The 24,071-nt window shown below is 61.8% G+C and overlaps 1 protein-coding gene across 4 annotated transcripts; it reads left to right on the top strand.

Annotated features, from left to right (window-relative positions):
• The first annotated feature begins 4,693 nt into the window (after positions 1-4,693).
• Positions 4,694-24,071, top strand: BEGAIN (brain enriched guanylate kinase associated). Of its 4 annotated transcripts, XM_054715445.1 has the most exons (8): positions 4,694-4,719; positions 14,592-14,681; positions 17,326-17,487; positions 18,369-18,435; positions 19,559-19,666; positions 21,794-21,877; positions 22,620-23,039; positions 23,154-24,071. In XM_054715445.1, the coding sequence occupies exons 1-8, from the start codon at positions 4,706-4,708 to the stop codon at positions 24,069-24,071; spliced, it is 1,863 nt and encodes a 620-aa protein (XP_054571420.1). In that variant the 5' UTR covers positions 4,694-4,705. The 4 variants fall into 4 exon arrangements, with proteins under 4 accessions (XP_054571420.1, XP_054571421.1, XP_054571423.1 ...); XM_054715446.1 differs by lacking the exons at positions 4,694-4,719; positions 14,592-14,681; positions 17,326-17,487 and having other exon boundaries at positions 18,370-18,435; positions 22,638-23,039; XM_054715448.1 differs by lacking the exons at positions 4,694-4,719; positions 14,592-14,681; positions 17,326-17,487; positions 21,794-21,877 and having other exon boundaries at positions 18,370-18,435; positions 22,638-23,039.

Below are 24,071 nucleotides of genomic sequence, written 5' to 3'. Positions count from 1 at the left end.
CGAAATCCCCTGGAAGCGGGCGCACAGTAAATGTTTGCTGAATGACCGGGGAAGGCAGGGAGTTGTGTGAGCATCTTAGGAGGTGTCCATCCAGGTGATGAAACGAGAAGGCTGGCTCTCGGAGCAACCTCAGTCCTTGAAAGCCCTGTTCCTGAGATAACCCCTTACAGACATGCCCACCTTGTCCCTCACAATGCCCTTTGAAAATGTGCCATCCTCCTAGGTGAGGGATTGAGCTCAGAGAGGCTAAGAGCCTTACCTGAGGTCACACAGCTGCATAAGAGATGGTTCAGTAGACCCCACATCCACAGAGGGGTTCCCCGGGCAGGGCTCTTGGTACCACAAGGTGGGGTGCCTCGTGAGTTTGGGGAGCACCCGGTCAGAGGGGAGCAGGGGCTGAGTTGGGAACGGTGTGTGTGACAGGGCTGTGAACGTAGGACTGCTCCCCAGCCAGATGCCTCTGGCTGGGGATTAAGAGCAACTGCGTTCACTCAGCCATCACCCCCTGCCTACCATTGGAGGCCACTGGGCCAGATCCTGGGGATAGACAGAGTGGCCTAAATAGCGGGACCCTGCTGTTAGGGGTCCTCTATAGTGCTGGGGTGGGATCAGGGTGGGGACAGGCAAATGACCAGAGACAGGATGTGATGAGAAGTCATTTGGTGGGGGTGGGGCTACTTCAGATGAGTGGTCAGAGAAGGAAGGCCCGACCATGCAAAGGCCCTGGGGCAGGATTGAGCTGGGTGAGCTTGGGACCAGCAAGGTGGGCAGTGTGTGCCGAGGGGCTGAGTCCGGATTCACCAACCCCTCCCTGAGGCCTGACTGATGGCACGGAGTTGCCACCCTGTGTCGCCTCTGGGGAGTGCCTACTGTGTGCATCAGCCACAGTACCCAGGTACCCTTGGGAGGAGGGACGAGAGCCCTGGCCCCAAATCACACTGCTGCATGAAAGCTGCAGGGGTTTGCCTTGTGGAGGCTCTGTTTTTGCATCTGTAAAATGGGGATCATAAGACCCCCCTCAAAAAGCCTCGGTGAGGATTAAATGGGACTGAGTTCCGTAACTGCCTCAAAGGCAGGGCTGGGAGCAGCACGGGGGACGAAGCATGGATGGGCCTGTTTCTGACCCAGGCGGCCCTCCTGAAGCTCCGAGTCATGCAGGGAATGAGGAAGGAAGCAGGTTGCAGGAGAGAAGTGATGTGACTGTGGATGCAGACAGTAGATCTCAGGGTGTGGGAGGGGCAGGCCTTGGGAGGAGGGGACCAGCATGGGCAAAGACAACGAGGGAGGAGATAGCAGGACTCGCATGATGTTGGGAAACCAAGGTGATCGCTGGTTCGGACCACCCAGAGGGGCTGGATCACCCAGAGGGGGCAAGGGGTGGGTTTAGGGCAGACCGTGATGAGGTCACAGGTGTGCTGCAGGAATAGGCCCCGGGCTATGACTATGGGGTGGACTGGAGGCACAGCACCCAAAGCCGGATGGACTGTCCCCCTGAGTGCACCCACCTGAGCCAGGAGAGCATTGGATCCCACTTTCTGGGGTCCTGGAGGGGGCACGGGGGGCCTAAGGTGTTTCCTGCCCCATCATCTCACCCTGAAGACTCTGGACATCCCACAGGCCCCTTGTACTCGTGGTCCCCACCCTCTCCTGCCCTCCTCCTGTAGTGGCTTGAGACCCAGGCAAAGTCCCAGTCTTCTCTGCTCGGCCCACAGGCAGCCCTCAGCTAGCCTCAGGGGACCCTGAGCCAGGCATTCCATGGTCTGGCCTTGGTTTCCTCATCCATACAAAGGGCATCTCGGGAACATCCCCAGGTCTTTTGGTTATGAAGGGCAGAGTTAAGACTTGAATGTGGGGCTTCGGCCCCAACACCAAGACCATTGCCAAAGGCACAGCACCTCCCCAGAAGGCTGCGCCCCCCCCCCCCCCCCGCCGCACACACACACACACACACACACACACGCAACCACACTGCTCATCAGCACTCACACATCCAGAGCTTTATGTACGCTCCCCAACCCCCTGGGTGAGGTGCTGAGCCAGCCCTGGACACATGGGGAAAGCCAGGCCCTGCCCTAAGGAGTGGACATTGGTGTGGGGGCTTTAACCCAACAACTCCACTGGGTCTCCTGGAGGGCTGCCTGGAGGAGGCGGCTTTTAAGAGTGAGGGCAGTGATTACCCACAGGCCCTGGGTTTGGGCAGAATTTGAGAAGTCAGCACCAGAGTCAAGCTTCTGAAATAGCAGAGTGAAGGGAGGGGCTGCCAGGGTACTAAGGTGGGACCTCCGTCCCTTTCTTATCTCCTACCCTGCCCGCCCCCAGCCCCCTGCCACCAGGGCAACTCACAGCCTCTCCTAGAGGCCCTTTTCGGGGGGGAAATTCCCAGACAGGCCCTTTAGAAGAGCTGAAATACTCAATATAAATAATTGATGCTAGATTTTTTAAATTAAATTTTAATACATTCTTATTAATTTTAGACAAACTCCCTGGCAGGTCATTCACTGTGAATGATTGAGGCAACTGGAGACATGAAGGCTGTGCCCAGCCTCTGGGTGGGAAAGGCCTCTGAGGACGGGGCCCAGGCCCCAGCTCCCTGTTTGCTCTCCTCTTCCGCAGAAGGGACCGGCCACGGCCTGTGCAGCAAAGGGCAGTGCTGTGACCTGCCAGGGCTGAGGGCGGGGGCCTATTATTATTATTATTATTATTATTGCCATTCTGCTGACTGTGGACTCCCGGGAATGAAACTCCCGGAGTAGGGGTTTCATTTCTCAACCATTAGTCTCTGAAGACAGGGTTCACCTCCTTTGCTGCCTGCTCCCAACCCCAAGAACTTAGCCCAGGGCTAATGCCTGAGTGAGGATCCAGCCCTGGGGTGGATGAAGGAGCCCTTGAACTTGGTTTGGGCCTGAACTTGGTTGGGGCTGACTCCGGAACCGTCGGCTCCTCCCACCCTGCGTGCTGGCCAGGGGGAGGCCAGGCCCGCTGGGCGCTGTGGGGGGGAGGGGGGGAGGCCTGGAGAAGGGACAGGACTCCTTCCGGGAACTCAACCTGAAGGGAAGCGGCAGGCAAAGATACGCCATGGTGTTGTGGCATCCAGACATGCATTTTCCGTGTTTATTGCGCGCCTGCTGTATGCTGGGATCTAGTGAGCTGAGCACGGTGATGTGGACGCGGGACAGGTGGGCCTGGGGGGTCTGGGGAGGTTGGGGACGGGTGGGCTGAGCAGCCAACACTGTGTGGGGGGAGCGCACACGGAGAGGGTCCAGGCTCTCCCGCTCAGACAACTTTCAGAGTGGGGCACATTGCGTCTGGCCGCCAGGCAGGGGCCCCTCGTGGGTCCTGTGTTTCTGAAATTGCTCCCCCGACCCCAGCCCCTCGGCAGCCCGCGGTGCTCACGGGCAGCAGAGAGCTTTGTCCACTTTCCCTTGCTCCCAACCACAGCTTGCGGGTGAGGAAACTGAGGCCCGGGAGTCCCGGGAAGGCCTGCCTGGGCACCCGGGGATTTGGTGGCCGATCCTGGCCGAGGCCCCGGGGCCCAGCTTCCCAGCTCGGCGCTGACAGCCGGGCTGCGCCCTCACTCGGCGGGGCGGTGGGGGAGGCGGCGTGGGGCCCGGACCGGAGCGAAGCGCGCTCCCGGCGGACGCGGCGCAAGGGGCTGGGATGGGCAGTAATCAGTCTTCCCAGGTGTGTCGCGTGGTCCCTGGGTTCAGTCCCCGTCCCCCTTTAATGCCGGTCAAGGCACGGAAAGACGGGGGAAAGCCCCCGGGAGCGGCCTCTCCCGAGTGATGGAGAGACAGCCCCATGCCCCCCGCTTGGCGCAGGAAGGTGCGATCCTGCCCGGGCCGCTCGCCGGCGCCCGCAGGGTTAACGGCCACCGGTGGGTACCGCCGCCCCGGGCGGAGGGGCTGCCCGGCTGCGCAGGGGGTGGGTGGGGAGGGTCTCCAAGCCGCTCACTCGCGGGTCTGCGCAAGTCCTGCAGGGAGCCCCACGGGTGAGTCGGCCGCGCAATGGTTAATCCCCGGAGCCGGGAGGGGCGGGCCAGGCCTGGAACCTCAGAATCTGAGGGCAGCGGGGTCCCCGGTTGAGGGGTCGGGGTCCCGAGTGCCATCCCCCTCGGATTGTGCGAGTGTCAGGCACTGCAGTCCGGGATGGCTCCCAGTTTCCAGATCGGAACGTCCTCCTCCTCGGGATCCTGAGATTCCGGCTCCGCTTCCTACACGGGAGGAGCGCGGGGCTGGAAGGGTTAACGGGCGGGGCGGGGGGTGGGGGGATGCGAGCCGCGGGGGCCGCGGCCACTTTATTTTAACGGGTCCGACTTGGATTCCCCCTCTTTCTGGCAAGCTCGGGAGCGCTCCGGGTCGCACCATGCCGGGTCCTCGGATGGTGCCACCCCGAGTCCCCGGGCCGGTGCCTCCGTCCGCCCGGGGGGCGGACCTACGTGCCGGGTAGCGCGGTGGCTCAGCGGGGCTCACCTGTTACTCGGCAGCCGCCCCGCGCACCCCGGGAGTGCCCGGGACCGCAGTTGGTAAGGACTGGGGTCGCACGGGCCGCGCTTCCCACCGAGCGAGCCGCGCGCGCGGGTGCCCCGCCGCCGCGCCCGCCGCGCCCGCCGGTGCCCGCGGTGCCCGGCTGCACCCGGCGGGCTCGGAGCGCACGCCTCCCGCCCGCTGACCCTCTCTCTGGTTTCCCGCAGGCCTCGGCCGCAGACATGGACAAACTCAGGTGAGTGAGTGCCTTCCGCCCCGCGGCGCGCGGACCGGGCCGGGGCGGGGGCTGGAGGCGGGGGGGGGGGCCGGGCGGCGCCGGAGCGCTTCTCCGGGGCGCCCGCAGCGCGGCTGCTTCGGCCGGCCGGGGTGCGGTGCGTGGTGCGTGTGTGCGCGGCGAGAAAACGGGGCGCCCCCGCGGGGGACTCCTCAGCGGGACCGGGGCCACTGCGGCTGGGAGAGGGGGTGCGCAACCAGGGCCCCGCGGCCTCCGCGGTCCCGCGCGCCCGACCCGCATCCTCCATCGTCCCCCGGGACCCCCCCGGGTCTCCGCTCCCGCCGTTACGCGCGGGTCTCCGGCGCCGGCAGTCCCCCCACGCCACACTGACAGTTGCCTGGTTCTACGCTTTTTTAAGTTTATGCCTCGTGGGGACGGGGTCGGGGACGGAGGACGGAGCCCTCGCCGCTGACCACGGCAGTCCGGTCTTGGAGCCATTTTGGGGGGATCCCGCGACGGCCGGCGGCGTCTGGTTAGCGTCCCCCGCCGCCGCCGCCGCCGCCTCGGGCGCTAACTTTGAGCCCGCGCGCGCTCCCCCGGCTCCTTCCGGCTTCCGCGGCCGCCGGGGACCAGCCGGTTTGCATATTCATGACTTCCTCCGAGACTTCCCGGGGCCACCCTGACCCCCACTTTGGGAACAGCCCTCCTGTGTTTTCCTTCCGGAGTCTGAGCCAAGGCGTTGTGTGGGCAGCTGACCCAGCTCTGGCCACCGGGTTTCAGCACCATCAACCCCGCCGGTAGGGTCTGTACCCCCTCCCCGAGGCCAGATTGGCATCCCTGGAGAAGACTGGAGGTACCCGGTGCCCCCACTTCCCAAGGGGCAGGGACCCGGCAGAGCCCAGGCTTGTGCCAGGGCAGGTTTCTGGGTCTGTGGGCAAAGGGACCAGGGCTCCCAGGTGACTGTGGGTGACTGGGGACAGGTGGTCGCACACAGAGGACCCCGACTGGACAGAGAGCAGGGCCATCTCCTGGCCACTGAGCTGGAGTGCAGCGCACACACCCCCCCCCCCCGGCCCCACCTTCCTTTGTGGGTCCCACAGAGCCGGGACCCATTTGTCCTGGGCTGGGAGGAGGGGTCCAGTCTGTTAGGTCGAAAGTGCTGATTGATGTCTGTCAGCCAGGTCCATCCTGTCATGGCCAAGGTCCAGCCGGGCAGGTGAAGCCCCGACAGCAACAGCCCTGGCTCTGGCTACACAGACGAGCTCAAGCCAGGGACCTTCCAGGTACCCCACATCGGCTGTCATCTCACCAATCCCCCACCCCCCACCAGGGTTGGGGTCCATATGGGGAAGGGGACAGCTGGGACTTGAGCAAAAGATAGCATTCATTGGACACTGGAGGCGGCGGGGGGGGGGGGGGGTAGGGTGGTGCCTAGCATGGCTGCTGTAGCCTGGGGGGGGGGGGGGCTCTGTGGTTCTCTTCCTCTTTCCCTCCCTCTCCATGCCCATCCAAGGCTCTTGAGCACCCATCCTTGCTTTCTGGGTAATAGGGACAGAGACATAGCCCAGCCTCAGTTTCCCCATCTGTAAAGCAGTTGTCCTCATCACCCCCACCATGCAGGACTGATGGGAGGATGACATGAGCCACTGTGCAAACATCCCCTCCCTGGGACCTGGCAGGGGGCCCCGGCAGAGGCTCACTGTGGGGCATCAGGACCCCGGGACTGTGGGCTCCCCAGGAAGGGGACGCATTGGTGGTCCAGCTGGAGGGATCCTGGAGGGTCCTGTGCCCGGGTCTGCCTCCCGCCCCTAGACTGTGGTTTCTGCAGATCGCTGGCCAGAAGTGGGATCTGGCTGGAGAGGGCAGGCACTTTGCCCCACCCACCCATCCCTCTCTTCCCCTGCCCCAGCCCTGCTCCTGAGAGGGTCCAGTACATGCTATTTGAATGAGCAGAAGGACTATGCCATTGGGACCCTCGGCAACTCCCTCTGTGGGCAGGTACACAGCTGGGCTCTCCCGCCCCAGCCCCTCAGCCCAGATCCCCTGACTGCCGCTCCCCACCCCATCCTGGGGTCCCGCTTCTGAGCCCCAGATAAGCTGCCACCCTCACGCAGCTCTGCCTTTTGCTCATTCAAATAGCACTCACTGGACCCTCTCAGGAGCAGGGCTGGGGCAGGGGAAGAGAGGGGTGGGTGGGTGGGGCAAAGTGCCTGCCCTCTCCAGCCAGATCCCACTTCTGGCCAGCGATCTGCAGAAACCACAGTCTAGGGGCGGGAGGCAGACCCGGGCACAGGACCCTCCAGGATCCCTTCAGCTGGACCCTCTTGCCCCTCACGCCCAGCTGGGCTCATTCCCTCTCTGTGCACCAAGTTCCCCCTTGAGACCTCACAGCAAGACGCAGGTCAGCCTTCCAGGGCAGGGACACAGTCTCATCCACAAACCCTCCCAGGGATCCCAGGCTGGGGACACTGGCCTGTGAATCAAGGTGGGCTTCCTGGCAGCAAGGACACTTGAGCCCAGAATTGAAGAAAGAATAGGAGTTTGCAAGGACAGACAGGATGGGCCTTCCAAGAGGTGCGAAGACCTGGGGCCCTGAGGAAGCAGGATGTGTTCGGGGAGACAGGGGAGGGTGGGGAGTGGCGGTCCCTGGGGCGCTCCTTGCCACCTGGAGCGTCCTCTGCCCACCCCATTGCGGCCACAGGCTGGGTCTGACCAGTTTCTCCAGTCCCAGTACCTTGCAAGGGCTAGCACACAGTAGGGCTCCTCTCCTCCAGGTCTGGCCACCTGTGCTCTAGCCCAGCGGTCGCCAACCTTTCGGACCTCACGGACCGCGGACAGTGGTCCGCGGACCACCGGTTGGCGACCGCGGCTCTCGCCTATTGCGCGCTCCCTGCCCCTCCCTCCCTCAGCTACCCTACCTCCGGCTGCTGGAGAAACTCCTCCCGCGCCACTCCTGAATTTGCAGATATTAGCAAGTCCCAGCCGCCAGCTGCGCCTCTAATCCCCAAGTTAATCCCCTCCTCTGCCTTCCTCTGCACCGGGTCCCTCTGCCCGCGCCCCCGCCGGGGCCACTTGCTCTGCTCCGTGCCCTTTGGGCACGCTCCTTCCTCTGTGCGAGCTCCAGTCCCCTCCTCTGTCCTGGAGGAGAGCGGGTCAGTCGCCTCGCATGGCGCCTGGGACTCAGAAGTTGTTTGGGAGACCCAGAACTATTCCCGGCATGAATCCTCCCCTGCCCCCCAAATAGAATTTCCCCAAAGTTGTGAACTGTGATAAGCACCCCGAAAAAGTCATCAAGACCCGGGAAGTTTAGGGTGATCACCACCCGGTTAAGTGGACGGCTGCCAGCCTCCCAGACCCTGCCCTAGTCACACCCCCTCCGGCTCCCCTGAGGTCCCAGGCGCCCTGGCTCCCGCGATACGAGGTCCTGTTTTCTTCCCGGTTCGGCCACCTAGGTGAGCCAACCTGCCCGACCTAATTCCCTAGCCTGGACTGGCCCCTCACGTATGTGGGGTCTTCCAACCGCGGTATTCAGGCACTTTCCCCCCCAAAATGTCTTGTCTGCAAGAGTCCTTGGTGATGCGGGGAGCTGTCTGTTGATGGCTGTCTTGGGGAACGGCATGTGTGCGTGGAGTTATTTCATTGTATTTATTCATTGATGGATGTCTGGGCAGCTTCCAGCCTGCACCATTGAGAATGAAGCTCCCGTCCAGGTGATCTGGGGAACACAGATCTGGGGCGTACCCCAGAGCAGAACTGTGGGGGCACGGGGCATCTTTAGAAGGTAAGGCCACACTCTCCTGGGCGCTTCTGCCCGTCCCCCTCTCAGCAGCACCTGGAGTCCCTGCGTCTCCACAGCCTCCCCACACTTGGCACTGTCAGGTGTGGGCTCGGTGCTGCTTGTTGGCGGCGGCGTGAGGTGCACTTGCCTGGATTGCTGCCGTGTGGGCTTCCTCTCCGGTGGGGTCTGCCGCTCTCCCGTCCGGTTGTCCTATTGATCTGTAGGAGTTCTTCAGCTAGCCCTTGTCAATTACACGGTTGGCAAATGCACCTCCCGCTGTTGGCTTGCTTCTCACTCTTTAAATGGTCCTCTGATGAACAGGAGTTATTTTTACTTCTGTTGAATGTTTTAGGCTCTTACTTTTTTTTCCCCTCCTCACCCAAGGATATGCTCATTGATTTTAGAGAGAGAGGACACGGTAGAGAGAGAGACAAAACATCGATCCACTGCCTCCCGTATGCACCCAGACCGGGCATCAAACCTGCAACCTCTGTATTGACATTGATTTTTTTTTTGTGCATAGTTTGAGACTGGGCTCCTTTTTTTTTTTTTTTTCTTTTTCCTTTTCTCTCTCTTTTTTTTTTTTTTTTTTTTGCACATGAACACTAAGTTTCTGCCCATACTCTTTGATTCCTAAGACTGATATTTGTTGTGGTCCTGCCCAGGCCAGATGCTGTTCTCCATGCTGGAGGTACTACGGGGAGATGCCCGGCTGATGTCCTAGAGATAGAGACCGTCGGTTATCGGGTCATCTTACAAATGTAAAACCACACTGACCTCAGACCCCGGGACTGTCCCTCTAGCCACCAGGCCTGCTTGCTGTTCCTCAAACACATCAGACAGGCTCCTGCCCCAGGGCCTTTGCTGGTGCTGTTCCCTCTGCCCGGAATATTCCCCACGTACTCACATGGCTCCTCTCTCTTCACATCTGTCTCCGCGTCATGGAGGGGGCTCTCCGACCACTCACGCTGTTTACAGCTCTAACCCCCTCCCCACCCCCTCCCTCCCCGCTTTGATTTTCCCGGACACACGGGTCCCCAATGGACGCATGAATTATTTACTTCTTTTTTTTCTCTTTTTCTTTTTTTTTTGGTGTTTTTTCTTTTTCCCTCTTTTTTTCTTATTTTCTTTTTACCAGCCCTTGTGTTGCGGACTGACTCTCAGTAGATCGCAGTGAGGGAGCTGCTCTGCTATGCACAAAACCCCGACCTAGAAGCAGGTCATCTACACATGGGGAGGGGGCGGCCCCCTTTCCGGCTGCACCCCGTTTATTTATCTATTTTATTATCTGTCTCCCTCAGAACACCAGACCACGGTAATCTCCCATGCTTAGAATTGGCAGATAGTAGGTGCTCAGGAAGTGCTTTTTTTTTTCTTTTCATGAGTTTTGTTTTTTTTTTTATTAAAAAAAATTTTTTTTCCCTGGCTGGTTTGACTCAGTGGTTAGAGCGTCAGACTGTGGACTGAAGGGTCCTGGGTTCGATTCCAGTCAAGGGCACATGCCCGGGTTGTGGGCTCGATCCCCAGTAGGGGGCGTGCAGGAGGCAGCTGATCAAAGATTTTCTCTCATCATTGGTGTTTCTATCTCTCTCCTCTCTCCCTCCTCTCTGAAATCAATAAAAATATATTTTAAAAAAATAAAATAAAAAATAAAAAAAATTTTTTTTGTCTTTTTTCTTTTCATTAGTTCTGTTTCTGTGTTTTGTTTTGTTTTTGGTGTGTGTGTTTTTTGTTTTGTTTTTTGTTCATTTGATTCTTTTGCAGTAAATGCTTTTGACTGAGACTGAACTGCAGCAAATGCGGAGGAAGAAGGAGGCGGGTTACAGCTTTTCCCCACTCCTCATGATGCCCAAGAGGGATGCTACCCACTCTGCCCCACAAAAGGGGGACGTGGGGAGCACTTGTGCCCCCTCCCCCTCCCTTGGCCGTTGGCCCTCAGGGAGTAGTGGGTTGTGTAGTTTTTTTAATCAACCACTGAAGAGTCCTGAGAGCTGTGAGAGCCTCCAGTGGACGGATTTGGCTTCACCTCTTACCTCCTCCACTGTAGCCTCAGCGGGCCCAGTCCCTCCCTATGTGGTCCTTCAAGGCTCTCTGCCCCATTTTTTTTTTTTAAGTTTGTGGGGGTTTTTTTTGTTTTTGTTTTTGTTTTGTTTTTTTTTTTGTTTTTGGGAGAGGAAGGGAGAGGGAGAGAGAAACATCAATATGAGAGTGATCCATTGATGGCCTGCCTCCTGCACGCCCCCCACCAAGGATTGAGCCTGCAACCTGGACATGTGCCCTCACTGGGAACCAAATTGGCAACCTTTTGGTGCACAGGACGATGCCCAACCAACTGAGCCATACAAGCCAAGGCGTTCTCTGCCCCGTTTCTAAACATGGTCCTCATGGAAGAAGGTTTATGGACTAATTCTCACTGAGGTGTGAATGACTGCCTCACTTTGATTTTTGTTTTGTTTTGTTTTTTTGTTTTCTTTTTTTGTTTGTTTTCCTTTGGGAGCCAAGGCATTTACAAAGGGACCTTCGTCATGGACTCTTCTCTCTTACCTTCTTCTGCCCTGCTCTTCAGAGTCTCCTGTCCCCACAGCCCCTCTGAGTCCCCAGGTGTGGAAAGGCTCTCGGATGAAATCTGTGATTAAGAAGGCAGAGTCACCTGTGTTTGAATCCCAGTCCTGACACTTATAGGCGGTGTGGCCTTGGGCAAATTTCTGAACCTCTCTGATCCTCAGTTTCTGCATCTGTAAAATGGGGATAATAATAATCTCATCTACTTTAGAAAGTGTTTTGAGGATTAAATCATTAACATGGAACTTGGTGGTTAGTGGCTGCATTTTGCCCAGGCCCTTTCCCCGCAACCATTGGGCAGGTGACATTATTCCCATTGTGAGGAAGACCCAGTGGGGTGAGGTGGGGGGATGGCTGTCGTAGATTGAGTTAGGACCGTAAGAGAATTTCCAAGATGGGGGCAAGGGTTCAGCTCTCCTCACCCCACATCGCTGATCCTGATGGTGACTGGGGATTTTATTATTATATTTGGTTTTGAGAGAGAGAGAGGAATCTTTGTGAGAGAGAAACATCATTTGGCTGCCCCCTGCGCATCCCCTATTGGGGATAGAGCATGAAACCTTGGCATGTGCCCAACCAGGAATCCAACCAGCAGCTTCTCAGTCCATGGGACCAACTGAGTCACCCCAGCCAGGGCAGTGGCTGGCTCTTTTAGAGCAAGGATGTGCTGGGTGCCAGTTTTTCAGCATCCAGGTTACCCATGAACAGCGGGCAGAAGACCAACCTGACTGGCATCTCTGGGCCTCCACTCTGTGCCAGGCGCCGTGCCCAGCCCTCACCTGGGCATTCTCACTTTACATCCACAGCCAGCTGAGTGCTGCTTCCTGTCCTGCCCCTTGAGGGGCCATCAAGCACTGGTGTCAGGGCAACACCAGGTGTCTGTCTTGATGGAGTTGCTGCCACCTGAGACGGGGGGTGGCGATGGGGCCCGTTTGGGGGGACACAAGATGCTTGTTGGGTGGATGCAGCAGAACCTGGTGCCAGGTCTCCTGGCTCCTCAGCCCTCGGGGCCGACAGCCTGGGGGTGCTCTGCTGGGCCGGGCTTGTGCCTGTGTCCTGTGCCCTGGCAGGAGGGGTACAGGCCGGGGGCTCAGTAAATGCTCTTTTCTTTTTCTTCATTTTTTGTGTGAGTTTTGTTTTTTTCACTTTTTAAATTTTTTTGGTCTTTTTTCATTAGTTCTGTTTCTTTTTTGCTCATTTGATTTTTCCTTTTGTAGTAAATGCGTTTGAATGAGACTGAACGGTGGCAAATGGTACAGCTTTTCCCCACTCCTGAGAGGAGGCCATCCTGGGCGGGTCCCAGTCCTGGCTCCTGTGCTCACCAGTCAGGTGCTCTTGATAAGGCCCCCCCCCCGCCCCCCTCCCCCCCCCCCCCGCCCGCAGGCCGCGCTTCCTGCGTCTGGACCGTGCAGCCCCCGCCAGCCCTGGGGTGCGGCTGCAGTGAGGACACCGGTGCTCTCTGGAGGCGAAGGGGAATGAGCTCAGGGGAAGCTTGCCAGGAGGGCATCATGGTCACAAGTGCCCCTTCGGCCTTAGATTACAGATGGGGAAACTGAGGCCCAGAAAGGCAGCCTCCTTCAGGCCCCCGGCTGATGCCAAGACCCAGCACCATACCTCCAGTCCTTTCCTTCCAGACTCATTTCACCCTCAGGACTGTCTCCTGTGGCTGTGGGAGGTGTGGGGTGGGGGGCTGAGGCACCCTGGGGAGACTGGGGCACGGAGGGAGCGCAGGGGTGGGGCCGCCTACCCGCCCCCCGCCCCGCAGTCCAGTGTCACCGATGAGCCTCCCGCAGTCCTGATTTCCTTTACGATCCCCCGAATTCCTGAAAACAGGCCCTCCCACCGATCCAATTACCGAGTGCCGTGTCTGTTTGCAGCGGTAAGCTGGCTGGTGGGGAGGTCACATTAGTGAAGCCAGCGTGGGCTCCTAGGTGGGCCGGAATGAGCCTGACCGGCAACGTGTGGAACGGCAGCCCCCTCTCACCTGGGCTCCAGGGCAGGGATGGCAGGTGCTGGGAGGTTAATCTGGGAGCCTGCAGGCCGCTCCTTAGGGTGTGGGGCTGAGCCCGTGGTCATTCCATACGCCAGTCCTCCCCACGGACAGCCCCTGGACACTGGGAGCGGAGGGCAGGGATGGCCTGGAGGGGTCCAGGGCCAGGTGTGCATAATCCCACCTTCTAGCCCCCACAGTCTAGACTATTTTAGGGAGTTCAGTCTTGTTAGGAAGCAGCTTCTTTGGGTCTGGCCAGGAAAACAAAACCGAGCCCTAAAGCCCCAGAAACCGGAGGCAGGAAAAGCCTGAAGCCGTGGCGAGGGGAGTGCGGGGCAGAGTCAGCGGAGGGGAGGGGAGGTGCTTTCCCCGGAGCCTCAGTTTGCTCATCTGTGAAATGCATTCACTCATGTGTTTCTTTTTTGTTTTGTTTGTGTTTTGGGGGCTTTTTTTTTTTTTTTTTTAGAGACAGAAACATCGACTTGCTGTTCCACTTGTTTATGCGCTCATTGGTTACTTCTTGCATGTGCCCTGACCGGGGATCGAACCTGCAACCTTGGGTATCTGAGCCGCCGGCCAGGGCTCCAGTTCATTCATTCAGCACATGCCCATTGGGCTCTCCTGCATGCCAGGCTCGGGGAAGGCCTCACCCAGAAAGCTGCACTTGAACGTGGAATGAGGGAGCCGACGGGCAGCCATGGGGGCAGCTGGGGACGGGGGTCCAGGCAACAGGGACCAGGGTGCGAAGGCTTTGAGGCAGACGGGGGCGTGGGGAGGGGGGAGCAGGGCTGCAGCCACCTGATCAGATGAGGCGAGATGAAGCGGCACCTGCGGCACCCCCAGTCTCCTGAACCCGGAGCAGCCAGAGGGCCGTGTCGCCCAGGGCCATGGGGAGGGGAGGGGGGACGGTCGACAGGACAGGGGCGAGTAGGACCTGGGCAGACGTTCCGTTTGAGGAGAACCTGCGCCCCCTCTTACCTCCGTGCACCCTGCCCTCCACCGAGCCCCTACAGGCCGCAGGCAGGGGGGTGAGAAGGGGGCCCGGGGAGGGTGCAGTGGGCCTTCCCTGGACCCCTAACATTTGCCAGGTCCCACAGCCTCCAGGACACATCCCTCCCTTCCCCCACCCCATTCCATCCACCACCCCCCTCCATGGTCTATCCACATTAGCATATCACCTTGTCCCAGCAGAGGTGGGGGCTGGGACCACTCTCGCCTCCATTCTCCCTGCCTCCTCAGTCTCTGAGCAGTGGGGGGGCGGGATCAGTAGTGAAAGGTGACCCCAGAACTTGGGAACCTGCCCCCCACGACTCGCCTCTGAGGCTGTGGTGATGACAGGGTCCCAGACAGATGAGCCTGCCACCGGTGGCATCAGGGCCCTCGGCGAGCTCGGACTCCGAAGACTGACCAGAAGGGTGGCAGTGCCCAGGCTGGGAGCCCGGGCTCGTGTACCCCCCACCACCCCCTTGCACAGGCGTCCACTCGCCATCTCGCGCTGTGTGCCCACGGCGGCCCGGTGCGGCCCGCCCCCGGTCTGAGCAGCTCTGTCCTCTTCACCCGCAGGCTGCGCAGCCCCTGGGTGCCCTCGTGCCTCGGGCAGTCCTGCACGCTGCAGGGCCGACGGGCCAGGTCCTCGCCCTCGATCTGGGACAGGTAACAGGCTGTTGTCTCCCGGGGCCCCTGGAGTCGCTGCATCTGTCCCCGCAGACATGGTGCCTTGTCTGCGTCCACCCCCCAAGACAGGTGGGGAGGCCCAGAGAGGGTAGGGGACAGACACCAGCACCCCCCCACTGCTCCTTCCAGTGCCCACCAGGCGGGAGGTAAGGCCCCCGGGCCCCAGAGTTCAGGCCCCCTCCTCTCCCAAGGGCTCTCCGTAGTCTCCAACCTCTTCTGAGGGGCCGGAAGGGGCTCCTGGTGGAAGCAGAAGGGGATGCTTCCTGTGCCCAGTGAGCTTATCATGGCACCTACCCACCCCCACCCCCTCCACACACAGCCAGCCCCCCATCCCCGCCCTCCGGCCCTGCACACCAGGCAGGTCAGGTCAGATCCTGCTGGAACTCCCCAGGACTCAGTGAAGCGAGGTGACCTCACCAGGCGGCAATCTGAGCAGGGCTTCCCCAGCCCCCACCTGGAAAGGTGCTCTGATGGGGGGCCGGGCCCTGGCTGGACCTCCACCCCCTCCCTGTGCATTCAGGAGTCTGTTTTCAGGTGCCAGGGCCCAGAGCCAACTCCCAGGAGGATGCAGAGCTGCTGAGGCCCGGGCTGTGCCATCCCCCGTAGGCCCAGCGGCCTGGAGGCCCCACTTCCTCACGGGGCCTGCCTCTGGCGTCATCTCTCGGTGGTTCTAATGGCCCAGGGTGGTGCAGGGACCACAGTGGCAGCCCTGCTCCCCAAGGGTGGGCGCATGCACCCCTGATTTACTGACATGAGACAGGCTGAGGTCAAACAGAGCTCAGGTTGGTGTCCTGGGAAGGGAGGGCCATTTCTGGACCAGACCAAGAGGGGCATATCCAGAGCTTTCAGAAGCTTAGCCCCAGGATTTGGTGATGGGCTGTGAGGGGCGAGGGGCAGGAGGGGGTCCCCGGACCTTCCGTGGTCTGACTGGGGACTGTGGGAGACCCAGCCATGACCTTCCCGGGGCAGAGAGAGGTCAGGGATGGACACATGAGTGTGAGGTTAGGCCTGAGTTTGCTCTGATGCAGGGTCCTGGGTGGCAAGCGGGCCGTGGGGCTGCGGTGGGGGAGGAGGGTCAGGGCTGGCAGTGCTACCAGGCTAGGACTGGCCGGGGTGCAGCGTGGAGGGGTCTGGGTGTCAGGGGCTCAGGGAGGGGGGGAGCAGCATCTGAGGGTCGGTGGGTCAGCTGACCAGTACGTCTGGGAAGCCATTTAGAGGCCAAGGGTAAACTGAGGCTCAGAAGGGCAGGCTCCGTGAAGCCGGTTGCCTCGTGCGTGAGTAGGAGGTCTGGGCCCAGGGGCCCCCGGGCGGTCCGGCTCTGCCCAGAGCCCACCTCACAGCTCTGTCATTTTCTTCCCACACTTGCCTCATTGGCGGTGGCGAACCCGTTCCCTCTTCATCGCGTCTCCCGAGGCTGCAGGCTCCGTGGGGCGGGAACCGTGTTTGTCTCACTCGCTGCTGGGCTCGGCGGGGCAGTGGGACGGGAAGGACAGAGGGTGACCTTGGGTGCATAGGGGATGCGGTAGGGGATGCGGTAGGGGATGCGGTAGGGGATGCGGTTGGGTGCGGCAGGAGTGGGCAGCATGCATGATGGTAGGGACCCAGCTGGGCTTGTGGGTAGGTAGCCAAGGCTGGGGAGGAGAGGTGGCTGGGGAGGAGAGGCAGGGGTAGGGCTGCTGTGGGCACGGGGGTGGGGTGGGGTGGGGGAGGTACTCGGCCCCCAGGATGGGGCAGGGCTGAAATGAGGGGCCCAGTGAGATGGGATTGCAGGCCTGGGAAGTGGCAGGGTGCGTAGGCGGATCAGTGACGTCCGGGGGGTGTGGCTAGAGGAGGGAGGGCTAGGGCTGAAGCCTCCGTCAGAGGGCGGATTATTTCTGCCAGGTCTCTGTCTCCTGAGCGCCAGGGATCAGCTTCCTGGGGTCTTAGAGGGGCCTCCGGTCTGTGGGAAAATAGAGCCTCAAGAGCTGGGGCCCTGGAAGTCGTTCTGGAGGAGGGGGGAGGTGAGTGTCCCCCTTCCCGAATGTCCTGTGCTGGGTGCAGCGAGCTGGCCACCTTGGTGGGCACGGCACCCCCTCCCACCCTCTCCCTTGCCCAGAGATCGTAAGATACGGCCTATTGGGGCCACACAGCCCATCTGGGGGAGGAAGGCTTGGCTTGGTCTAGGCATGGCACTGCCACCTCTGGGCCTCAGGGTCCCCACCCAACGCCGTGGAGAAGCAAAAGGGGGGACCCTTGTAAGATGTGCCATCCGGAGGTCGGCTTCATAAGGTGGGTGCTGGCGGGCGCTCTCTTATCTTAGGGTCCGGCGAGCCGCCCCAAACCCTGCCAACAGGTGACTCCTCACAGGACTTTCTTCCCACGACGGCGCGAGTGCTGCTAGCGGCTCAGGGACTGCCAGGGCCGGGCTGGCTCCGGAGTCACTGACCCCAGGGGCCCTCTGCCTCCAGTGCCGCCCGCTGGGAAGAGTGTGTGTGCGGATGTGCCGATGCGGGGGTGTGCGCGCGTGCACGCGCGAGTGTTGGTGCAGCCGGGCGCACGCGGTGCGCACCCACGGGGCGCCCGGCTGGCCCGAGGCCCCCCGCTCAGTGCCGCGGCCCGCCCCGCCCGCCGCGTGTCTTTGCAGCGTGTTGCAGGAGCAGAAGAGCGAGCTGCGCAAGCGGCTGTCCTACACCACGCACAGGCTCCAGAAACTCGAGAGCGAGTTCGGCTCCACGCGCAGCTACCTGGAGGTCGAGCTGCGGCGCGCGCAGGAGGAGCTCGAGAAGGTCACTTTGAAGCTGCGCAGGTCAGGGTACGGGACGCGCAGGGGTTAGGGTGGGCTTGGGGCGGTCCGGGCGGGCTTACAGGTCTGCGGCGGCGCCGGCGCGCTGCCTCCCGGAGCCTTTGGAAGACGGGGGAGTCCAGGGTCCAGTGAGGGTAAGCGCTTTTTCCCAAAGTCTACGTGGTCCCGAGAGCTACTGAACCAGGATCTGAACCGGGGTCTGGCCCCCGCCAGGGACAGGCTCCTTCCCCGCTCCCCATCCCTGCTCCCTCCTCCCCTCATACTGACAGCAGCACCACAGGGACGCTGAACGCAAAGAGAACGCAAACTTTGCTGTTGGTCGTTTCTTTTGGTTTTGTATTTTAAGATTTTTTAAAAATTGATTTTGAGAGAGAGAGAGAGAGAGAGAGAGAGAGAGAGAGAGACTCGAGGCACAGAGCACCTGATCTCTACCCAGCACTGGCCTCCGCAGTCACCGTTCCTCCAGGGGACCCTGTCATATCACCGTGTGTCGCCAGCACTCACCCCAGGGCCCACCACACGGTCTTAAGTCTCTTCCCAGCTGACCTACGACAGAACAGAACCCCCTCTCCGGGCTTGCAAGCACGGGGTGTAAAATGCGCATCAGCTGGCTCTGAGTGAGGACCCGCAGAGTCTCTGAATAGCAGGCCTTCCCTCTCTCTCCAGGGGTCCTGGCCCCTAGCCCAAAAAAGGCCTCCAACAAGTTAGCTTTAATCCCACGTTTTCTGCTGCACGTGGAGGAGCAGTTAGACCGGGGTAGGGCCAGTGGGTGGGCTCAGGGGGCCTTTGTCCAGCCTGGCCCTGCTCAGCAGGTCGTGTGGCCCGTGGGGGGAACGGGAGGGCCAGACCAGGTGCCGAAGTGGCTCTATTGCCTCCTGTTCCAGGATTCAGACCAACTACATGTCGCTGCAACGGATCAACCGGGAGCTGGAGCAGAAGCTGTACTGCATGGTGAGCCCCCCCCCCCCCATGCTCACCGCTCCCAGCACCCCCATCCCTGCGCCCCCCCCCCCCCCTGCTCTGGCAGAAGCTGAGTCACGGCCTTATTTCCTGAAACACACAAACGCCTCGTTGGGGCTGGGCCGGTCCCACCCTTTGTGCACTGAATGGAGGGTGCTCTCAGGAAAATGAGGTGCAGGGTTCAGACCGCTTGAGCTCCAGAAGCAGGTGTGAGCGCCTGACCTGGAGTGTAGGCAGGGTGTGGGAGGGAGGGCATGACTGGGGACAGTGACCCCAGCTCAGCATCGGCCCGGAGATGCAGGCTGAGTGAGCCAGAGCCAGGTTCAACCCCCAGCTGTACCTCCCACGGGTACCCATCCCTCTGTAGCCCGGGGGGGGGGGGGCGGGGGCTGAGGGGGACACGACCCTCCTATACACACACACACACACACACACACACACACACACACGTCTGCAGTAACCTTGGCAGTGCCGCCTTCCCTCTGTTGATCGGCTCCTGGTGCTCCCTGATTTTGAAGAGAAGTCTTCTAAACTCGCCGTCCAGGAGGGGCTGGTGGGGTCTGGTTCCCCCCACCCGCAACCCCATCCCCACCCCCATGGGAGGACTTTCCTTTCTGTCTAGTTTGGTTACAAGGTTCTTTGGTTTTTGAAAATCAGAGATGGGTATTCAGTGCCTGCCTGCCTTCCAGGTGCTGTCAGAGCCGTGGCCGTGGCGGGCTGGCTCCGCCTGGCACCTGGACAAGGGCCCTTTCCTTTCTGAGCCTGGGCTTCCCAGTCTGTTGGATGAGATAGGTCAGGCTTCGTGCTGAGCGCAAGGCATCCTCGCTCAGTCCTCACCCCAGATCCCAGGAGGCCGGGCCTCGCTCTCCTGTGGTCCAGATGAGAAACCGAGGCTCGGGGAGGCAGACTTGCCCGGTGCCACCTGGCTTGTCAGTGGGGAGAATCTGAACCTGGGGCGGTCTGTGCTCTTACCCCTGCGTTCCGGGGCCCCCCAACACCTGAGCATATGGGCAGCAAGAGGGCACACAAGAGGGCTAAGGGAACAAGTGACCGTGAGCCCCAGGCCGTGGCGGAGCGCTGACCGCCTCCCCCCACGGCCCCCGCCCTGCCCTAGGGCAAGCACTATGACGAAGAGAAGCGAGCTCTGAGCCACGAGATTGTCGCTCTCAACAACCACCTGCTGGAGGCTAAGCTGACCATCGACAAGCTGATAGAGGACAACGTGAGTGTGGGGTCGTTCTAGCCCTGGGGGGCCCAGGCTCAGGTTTGAGGGGCAGGCACAGGGCACAGGGGCAGGTGGGCAGGGCCTCCAGGAAGGACAGGGCTGCCTCACCAGACACACTGCCAAGGGACGAGACAGGAACACTGGGGCATAGTTTCTCATTCAAGTCAGGGCTTCCCAACTCCAGGGTTAGGGCGTGGCCATTCTCCGTGGGCATTATGGCCACATGCCCACCCATGGGGACTCCCCAAGAGATGGGCCTGGCCGCCCTCCGTGGATCCCTGGCCGCTGACCCTGCATCCACTAATTAGTGTCTGCTCCTCGCCAGACCCTCCTGAGCTGAGACTATTGTGTGAACAACACGGGCAAAAAATCCCCTGCCCACGTGAGTTTACATCTGAGTGGGGAAGACAGACCACAAACAAGAGAACGCGAACTCGGTAGCGTTAGAAGTGCTAAATGTGCTGAAGAAAATCAAGCAGGGACCGGGCTGGGGCCTTGCCAGTTGCAGGGTTAGCAGATTTCAGCGTCTGGAAGAGGCTGCTGGAGCCCAGACCGGAAGGGGGCGAGGGAGCTGGCCGGGGGGCTGATTGAAAGAAGGGAGGAGACCAGAGTGGGCTCCTCGTGGTGGGGGACAGGGTCTGAGGTCAGAAAGGGAATGGGAGGCCACATCATAGAGGCTCCCACAGGGACCTGGGTTTTATTCTGAGTGGAACAGGGAGCCACTGCAGGATCTTGAGCAGAGGAGTAACCTGAGTGGATGTCCCACGTTTACTGGGCTCACGTGGCCGCCCTGCTGAGCACACACTGTAGGGGTGAGGGTGGGAGCAGGGAGAGCGGGGCGGGAGGTGAGGGGGAGGGGGCGTGGTAACAATCCAGGCGAAATCTGTGGAGGCACAGCCGGGGAGGTGGGCAGAGGGGCTCGGTGCTGCTTTGAAGATGGAAAGAAGCAACAGGATGGACAGAGATCTCGGATGCGGTGTGAAAGGAGATGGGTCCTGTCATTTCCTCTTGGGGGGCACCTGGGGAGGGAGGGGGGCAGCTGGGGAGGAGCAGGGGCTGGCTCCCGCAGTCACATCCAGTGGCAGCGCTGTGAAGGCCGCAGACGTGCGGGTCAGCCTTTGGGGTGAAGGTCAGCATCCTGTGGCGTTTGCACTCAGACGGGCCGAGGTACCCAGGAGGGCATCCGATGAGAAGAGGGCAGGCCCAGGACAGGGTGCTTCTCAGGTCTGCTACAGACTCAGTGGGCAGGCCAGGCGGTGCCCACAGCCCTCTGATGCCCGGGGCAGCCTGTCCGGGGCCTCACAGTGGGGCCAGTTCTCAGCTCTCAGCCAGCTGCGCCCTTCCCAGGAGGCCCATGCAGGCGGGAAGGCTGGAGACGCAGGTTCCCTCCTCTGTGCGGCTGCGTTGGGGCACCGGCCTCAGCACAGCAGGGGGAGGTGAGGGGCACCCTGTGGGGGGCAGTAGTGGCGACCCTGCCTTCAACAGCTTGCCTGAGCTGCGGACACCCAGTCCTGATGAAGATGGGCCCGTCCGTGGACCCCAGCCTCCTCGGTGCCCAGGCCCTCACCGTGGACGGTCCCTGGGTAGGGGTGGGTAAAAGGCCCAGCCACAGGCACATGCAACAGAGATTTTCCAAAGACAAACCAAATCCCCTGATTCCTACTGTTTGCATCTGTTTTCAGCTCAGGAGGCTGAGCAGGTCCCCACCTGGACCTGGGGTCACATAGCCCCTGTGCCCCACTCGCCCAGCCCTGCAGCCACCCCCCTGCAGGCCACACTCTGAGAACAGGGTGTGAGCGGGGAGTCAGACGGGGGTGGCAGGGCTGCAGGCTCTCCGCCGAGTTCTCTGCTGGGACTCGAGCCTGGGCCTCCCGGAGGTCTGGGGCCCTGGGGGCCCTTCTCCCGCTGCCCCCACCTGGTGAGGCTCCCACCTGGGGCAGCACCCCTCCATGCACCAGCAGCTCCGGGTCAGAGCCGAGGCCCCCATTCTGCAGGCAACGGCGAGAGGCCCAGGGACGGTCCTTGTCCTGCGAACTGCTCATGGGCTCTGCCCGCCGCTTCCTGGTCAGAGGGCGGCAGGGCCTGGGGGGGCGAGCCTGGCCGACACCTTCTCTTGTCTTTTAGGAGCTCTATAGGAAGGACTGCAATCTAGCGGCCCAGCTGCTGCAGTGCAGCCAGACCTACGGCAGGGTCCATAAGGTGTCCGAGGTAATGTGAGCCCCACCCAGCCAGGTGCCCCCCGGGGCCACTCGGGGCTCCTCGGTGCAGGCCCCACTCAAGGCCACCCCCAGCACACCTCCTCACCAGCCTGGACAGCCTGCGCATCCCCCTCGGTGTCCTTGCCCGTTCCAAGCCCCTATCCACTGAGCGACCCTCTGTGAGCCTGGCAGAAACCCTGTGGTTTGGTTTGGGCACAATTACTGACGGTGCCCGTTTCAGAGATGAGAGACCTGGCTGCACAGAAAGTGACTCAGCCAAGGCCACAGGGCTCTCTGACGCCAGATTCTGGCTGGTCCAGGGCCCGCCCCTTCACCCAGGCCTCTGTCCTCGTCCCCTCCCCCCGGGCCTGGGCCACGCCTGAGACACTCACAAAACAGATCAAACAGTAGCGGGACGTCCCCACAGGCACCAGGCGCTTGTGCGACCCCCTCTGGGCGCCTGGCCCTGGCCCCCCTCAATCTTTGTTGCATGTGTTTCTGAGTCCGTCATGTTTAGCAGCACTGGACGCAGCAGGGAGAAGCAAGTGAGCCCCTCGGTGGGAGGAAATGTGGGGGAGGGAACCGTAACCCGGAGAGGGGCCGAGTGAGACCCTGAGACCCTGGTCCCAGCGGGCTGGGGGCCGAGGTGCCCAGGGGTACTCAGGCGAATCCAGGAGCGCCCGGGGCAGGTCCCTCCCGGTTCTTCTGCCAGTGTGTGGGCCCCAGGCTGACCGGCCCCCTCCCCGTTCCAGCTGCCCGCGGAATTCCAGGAGCGCTTGAGCCTGCACTTGGAGAAGCACGGCTGCAGCCTGCCCTCCACGCACTGCCGCCCCGGCAGCGTGCCGCTCTGCGTCATTGCCAAGGTGCTGGAGAAGCCGGAGCCCAGCACCCTGTCCTCCCCCATGTCCCTGTCGGTCTCGGTGTCGGATGTCTCCACCCGAGACCTGGCCTTCCGCGAGGGGATGCCCAAGTCGAGCCTGCTGCCCCCCTACAAGGAGGATGCCTACTGCAGCGACTCGGCCCTCTTCTGCCCGGAGGAGCCCAGGCGCGACCGTGACCGGCGGCCCAGCGTGGACGCGGTGGCGAGCAGCATGAGCTTCCTGCAGACCCAGAATTCCACCGACAGCGCCGCCGGGGAGGAGGAGGAGGCCGGGGCGGCGGCCTACCCCGAGGCCTACCCCGAGGCCTACCCCGAGGAATTCCGGCGGGAGGAATTCCGGCGGGAGGAATTCCGGAGAGAGGAATTCCGGCGCGAGGAATTCCGGCGGGAGGCCTTCCAGCGCGAGGCCTTCCAGGGCGAGGCCTTCCCGGGCGAGTCCTTCACGGGCTACACGGCCTCGCTGCCCACATCCAGCTCCTACTCGAGCTTCAGCGTCACCTCGGAGGAGCGGGAGCGCGGCGAGGCCAGCACGATGACCGCCTCGCAGCGGGCCGTGTACCTGGATGGCCGCGAGCAGCTCTTCCAGCGCCCGCCGGCCCCCACCTACCAGAGCAGCCGGCCCTACGCCAAGGCCTCCGGGGCCCTGCTGGAAACCCCGGTGCCCCCCGAGTTCGAGCTCGAGACGACCTTCCCGTCCTACCAGGCTGAGCCCTTCAGCTTCCAGGCCGTCCCCAAGACCCTGGTGTCTCCCAACCTGTGGAGCCTGCGAGCCAAGTCTCCGTCGTCCCGGATGCCCAGGGGAGAGGCGCGCAGCCCGCGCGAGCAGTGGCGCCCCGTGCACGTGGAGGATCTCGGGGCCCACGCCTTCCCGGCCCCCTCGAGGCGACCCTCGCCCCGCAACTTCTCCCAGCGCCACTATTCAAGAGGCAGCTCAACCAGCACGGCGCACGGCCGCACCAGCCCCCTGTACGCCAGCTACAAGGCCGACAACCTCTCGGAGGAGGACGACTTCTCCCAGGGCCACCTGGCCGAGTCCTGCTTCCTCGGGGCTTGCGGCTCTGCCAAGCCGATGCCCGGCTACGCCGCCAGCGAAGACGACGGAGAGAGGCCCCAGGGGCAGCTGTGCGGGGTGGCCAGCCCCGAGCCCGACAGCCTCTTCAGCTCCCGAGATTCCTTCGAGCCCAGCTCCATGGAGGGTTCCCCTGAAATGCATCCCGCGGCCCGCCGGAACCCCCAGGCAGCCCTCCCCCGGAGCAGGAGCGCCGGCCTCAGCCGCAAGGATAGCCTCACCAAAGCCCAGCTCTACGGAACCCTGCTCAACTAA

Source organism: Eptesicus fuscus, chromosome 5 (assembly GCF_027574615.1).
Source record: "Eptesicus fuscus isolate TK198812 chromosome 5, DD_ASM_mEF_20220401, whole genome shotgun sequence".
In the NCBI taxonomy this organism is placed as follows: Eukaryota; Metazoa; Chordata; class Mammalia; order Chiroptera; family Vespertilionidae; genus Eptesicus; species Eptesicus fuscus.
This window is presented reverse-complemented; position numbering and strand designations above follow the sequence as displayed.

Excerpts from the sequence above, each read along its gene's own strand:
- BEGAIN (XM_054715445.1), top strand. Across the intron at positions 17,488-18,368 it reads GTCACTTTGAAGCTGCGCAG|GATTCAGACCAACTACATGT; the intron begins GTCAGGGTACGG and ends CTCCTGTTCCAG. Across the intron at positions 18,436-19,558 it reads AGCAGAAGCTGTACTGCATG|GGCAAGCACTATGACGAAGA; the intron begins GTGAGCCCCCCC and ends GCCCTGCCCTAG.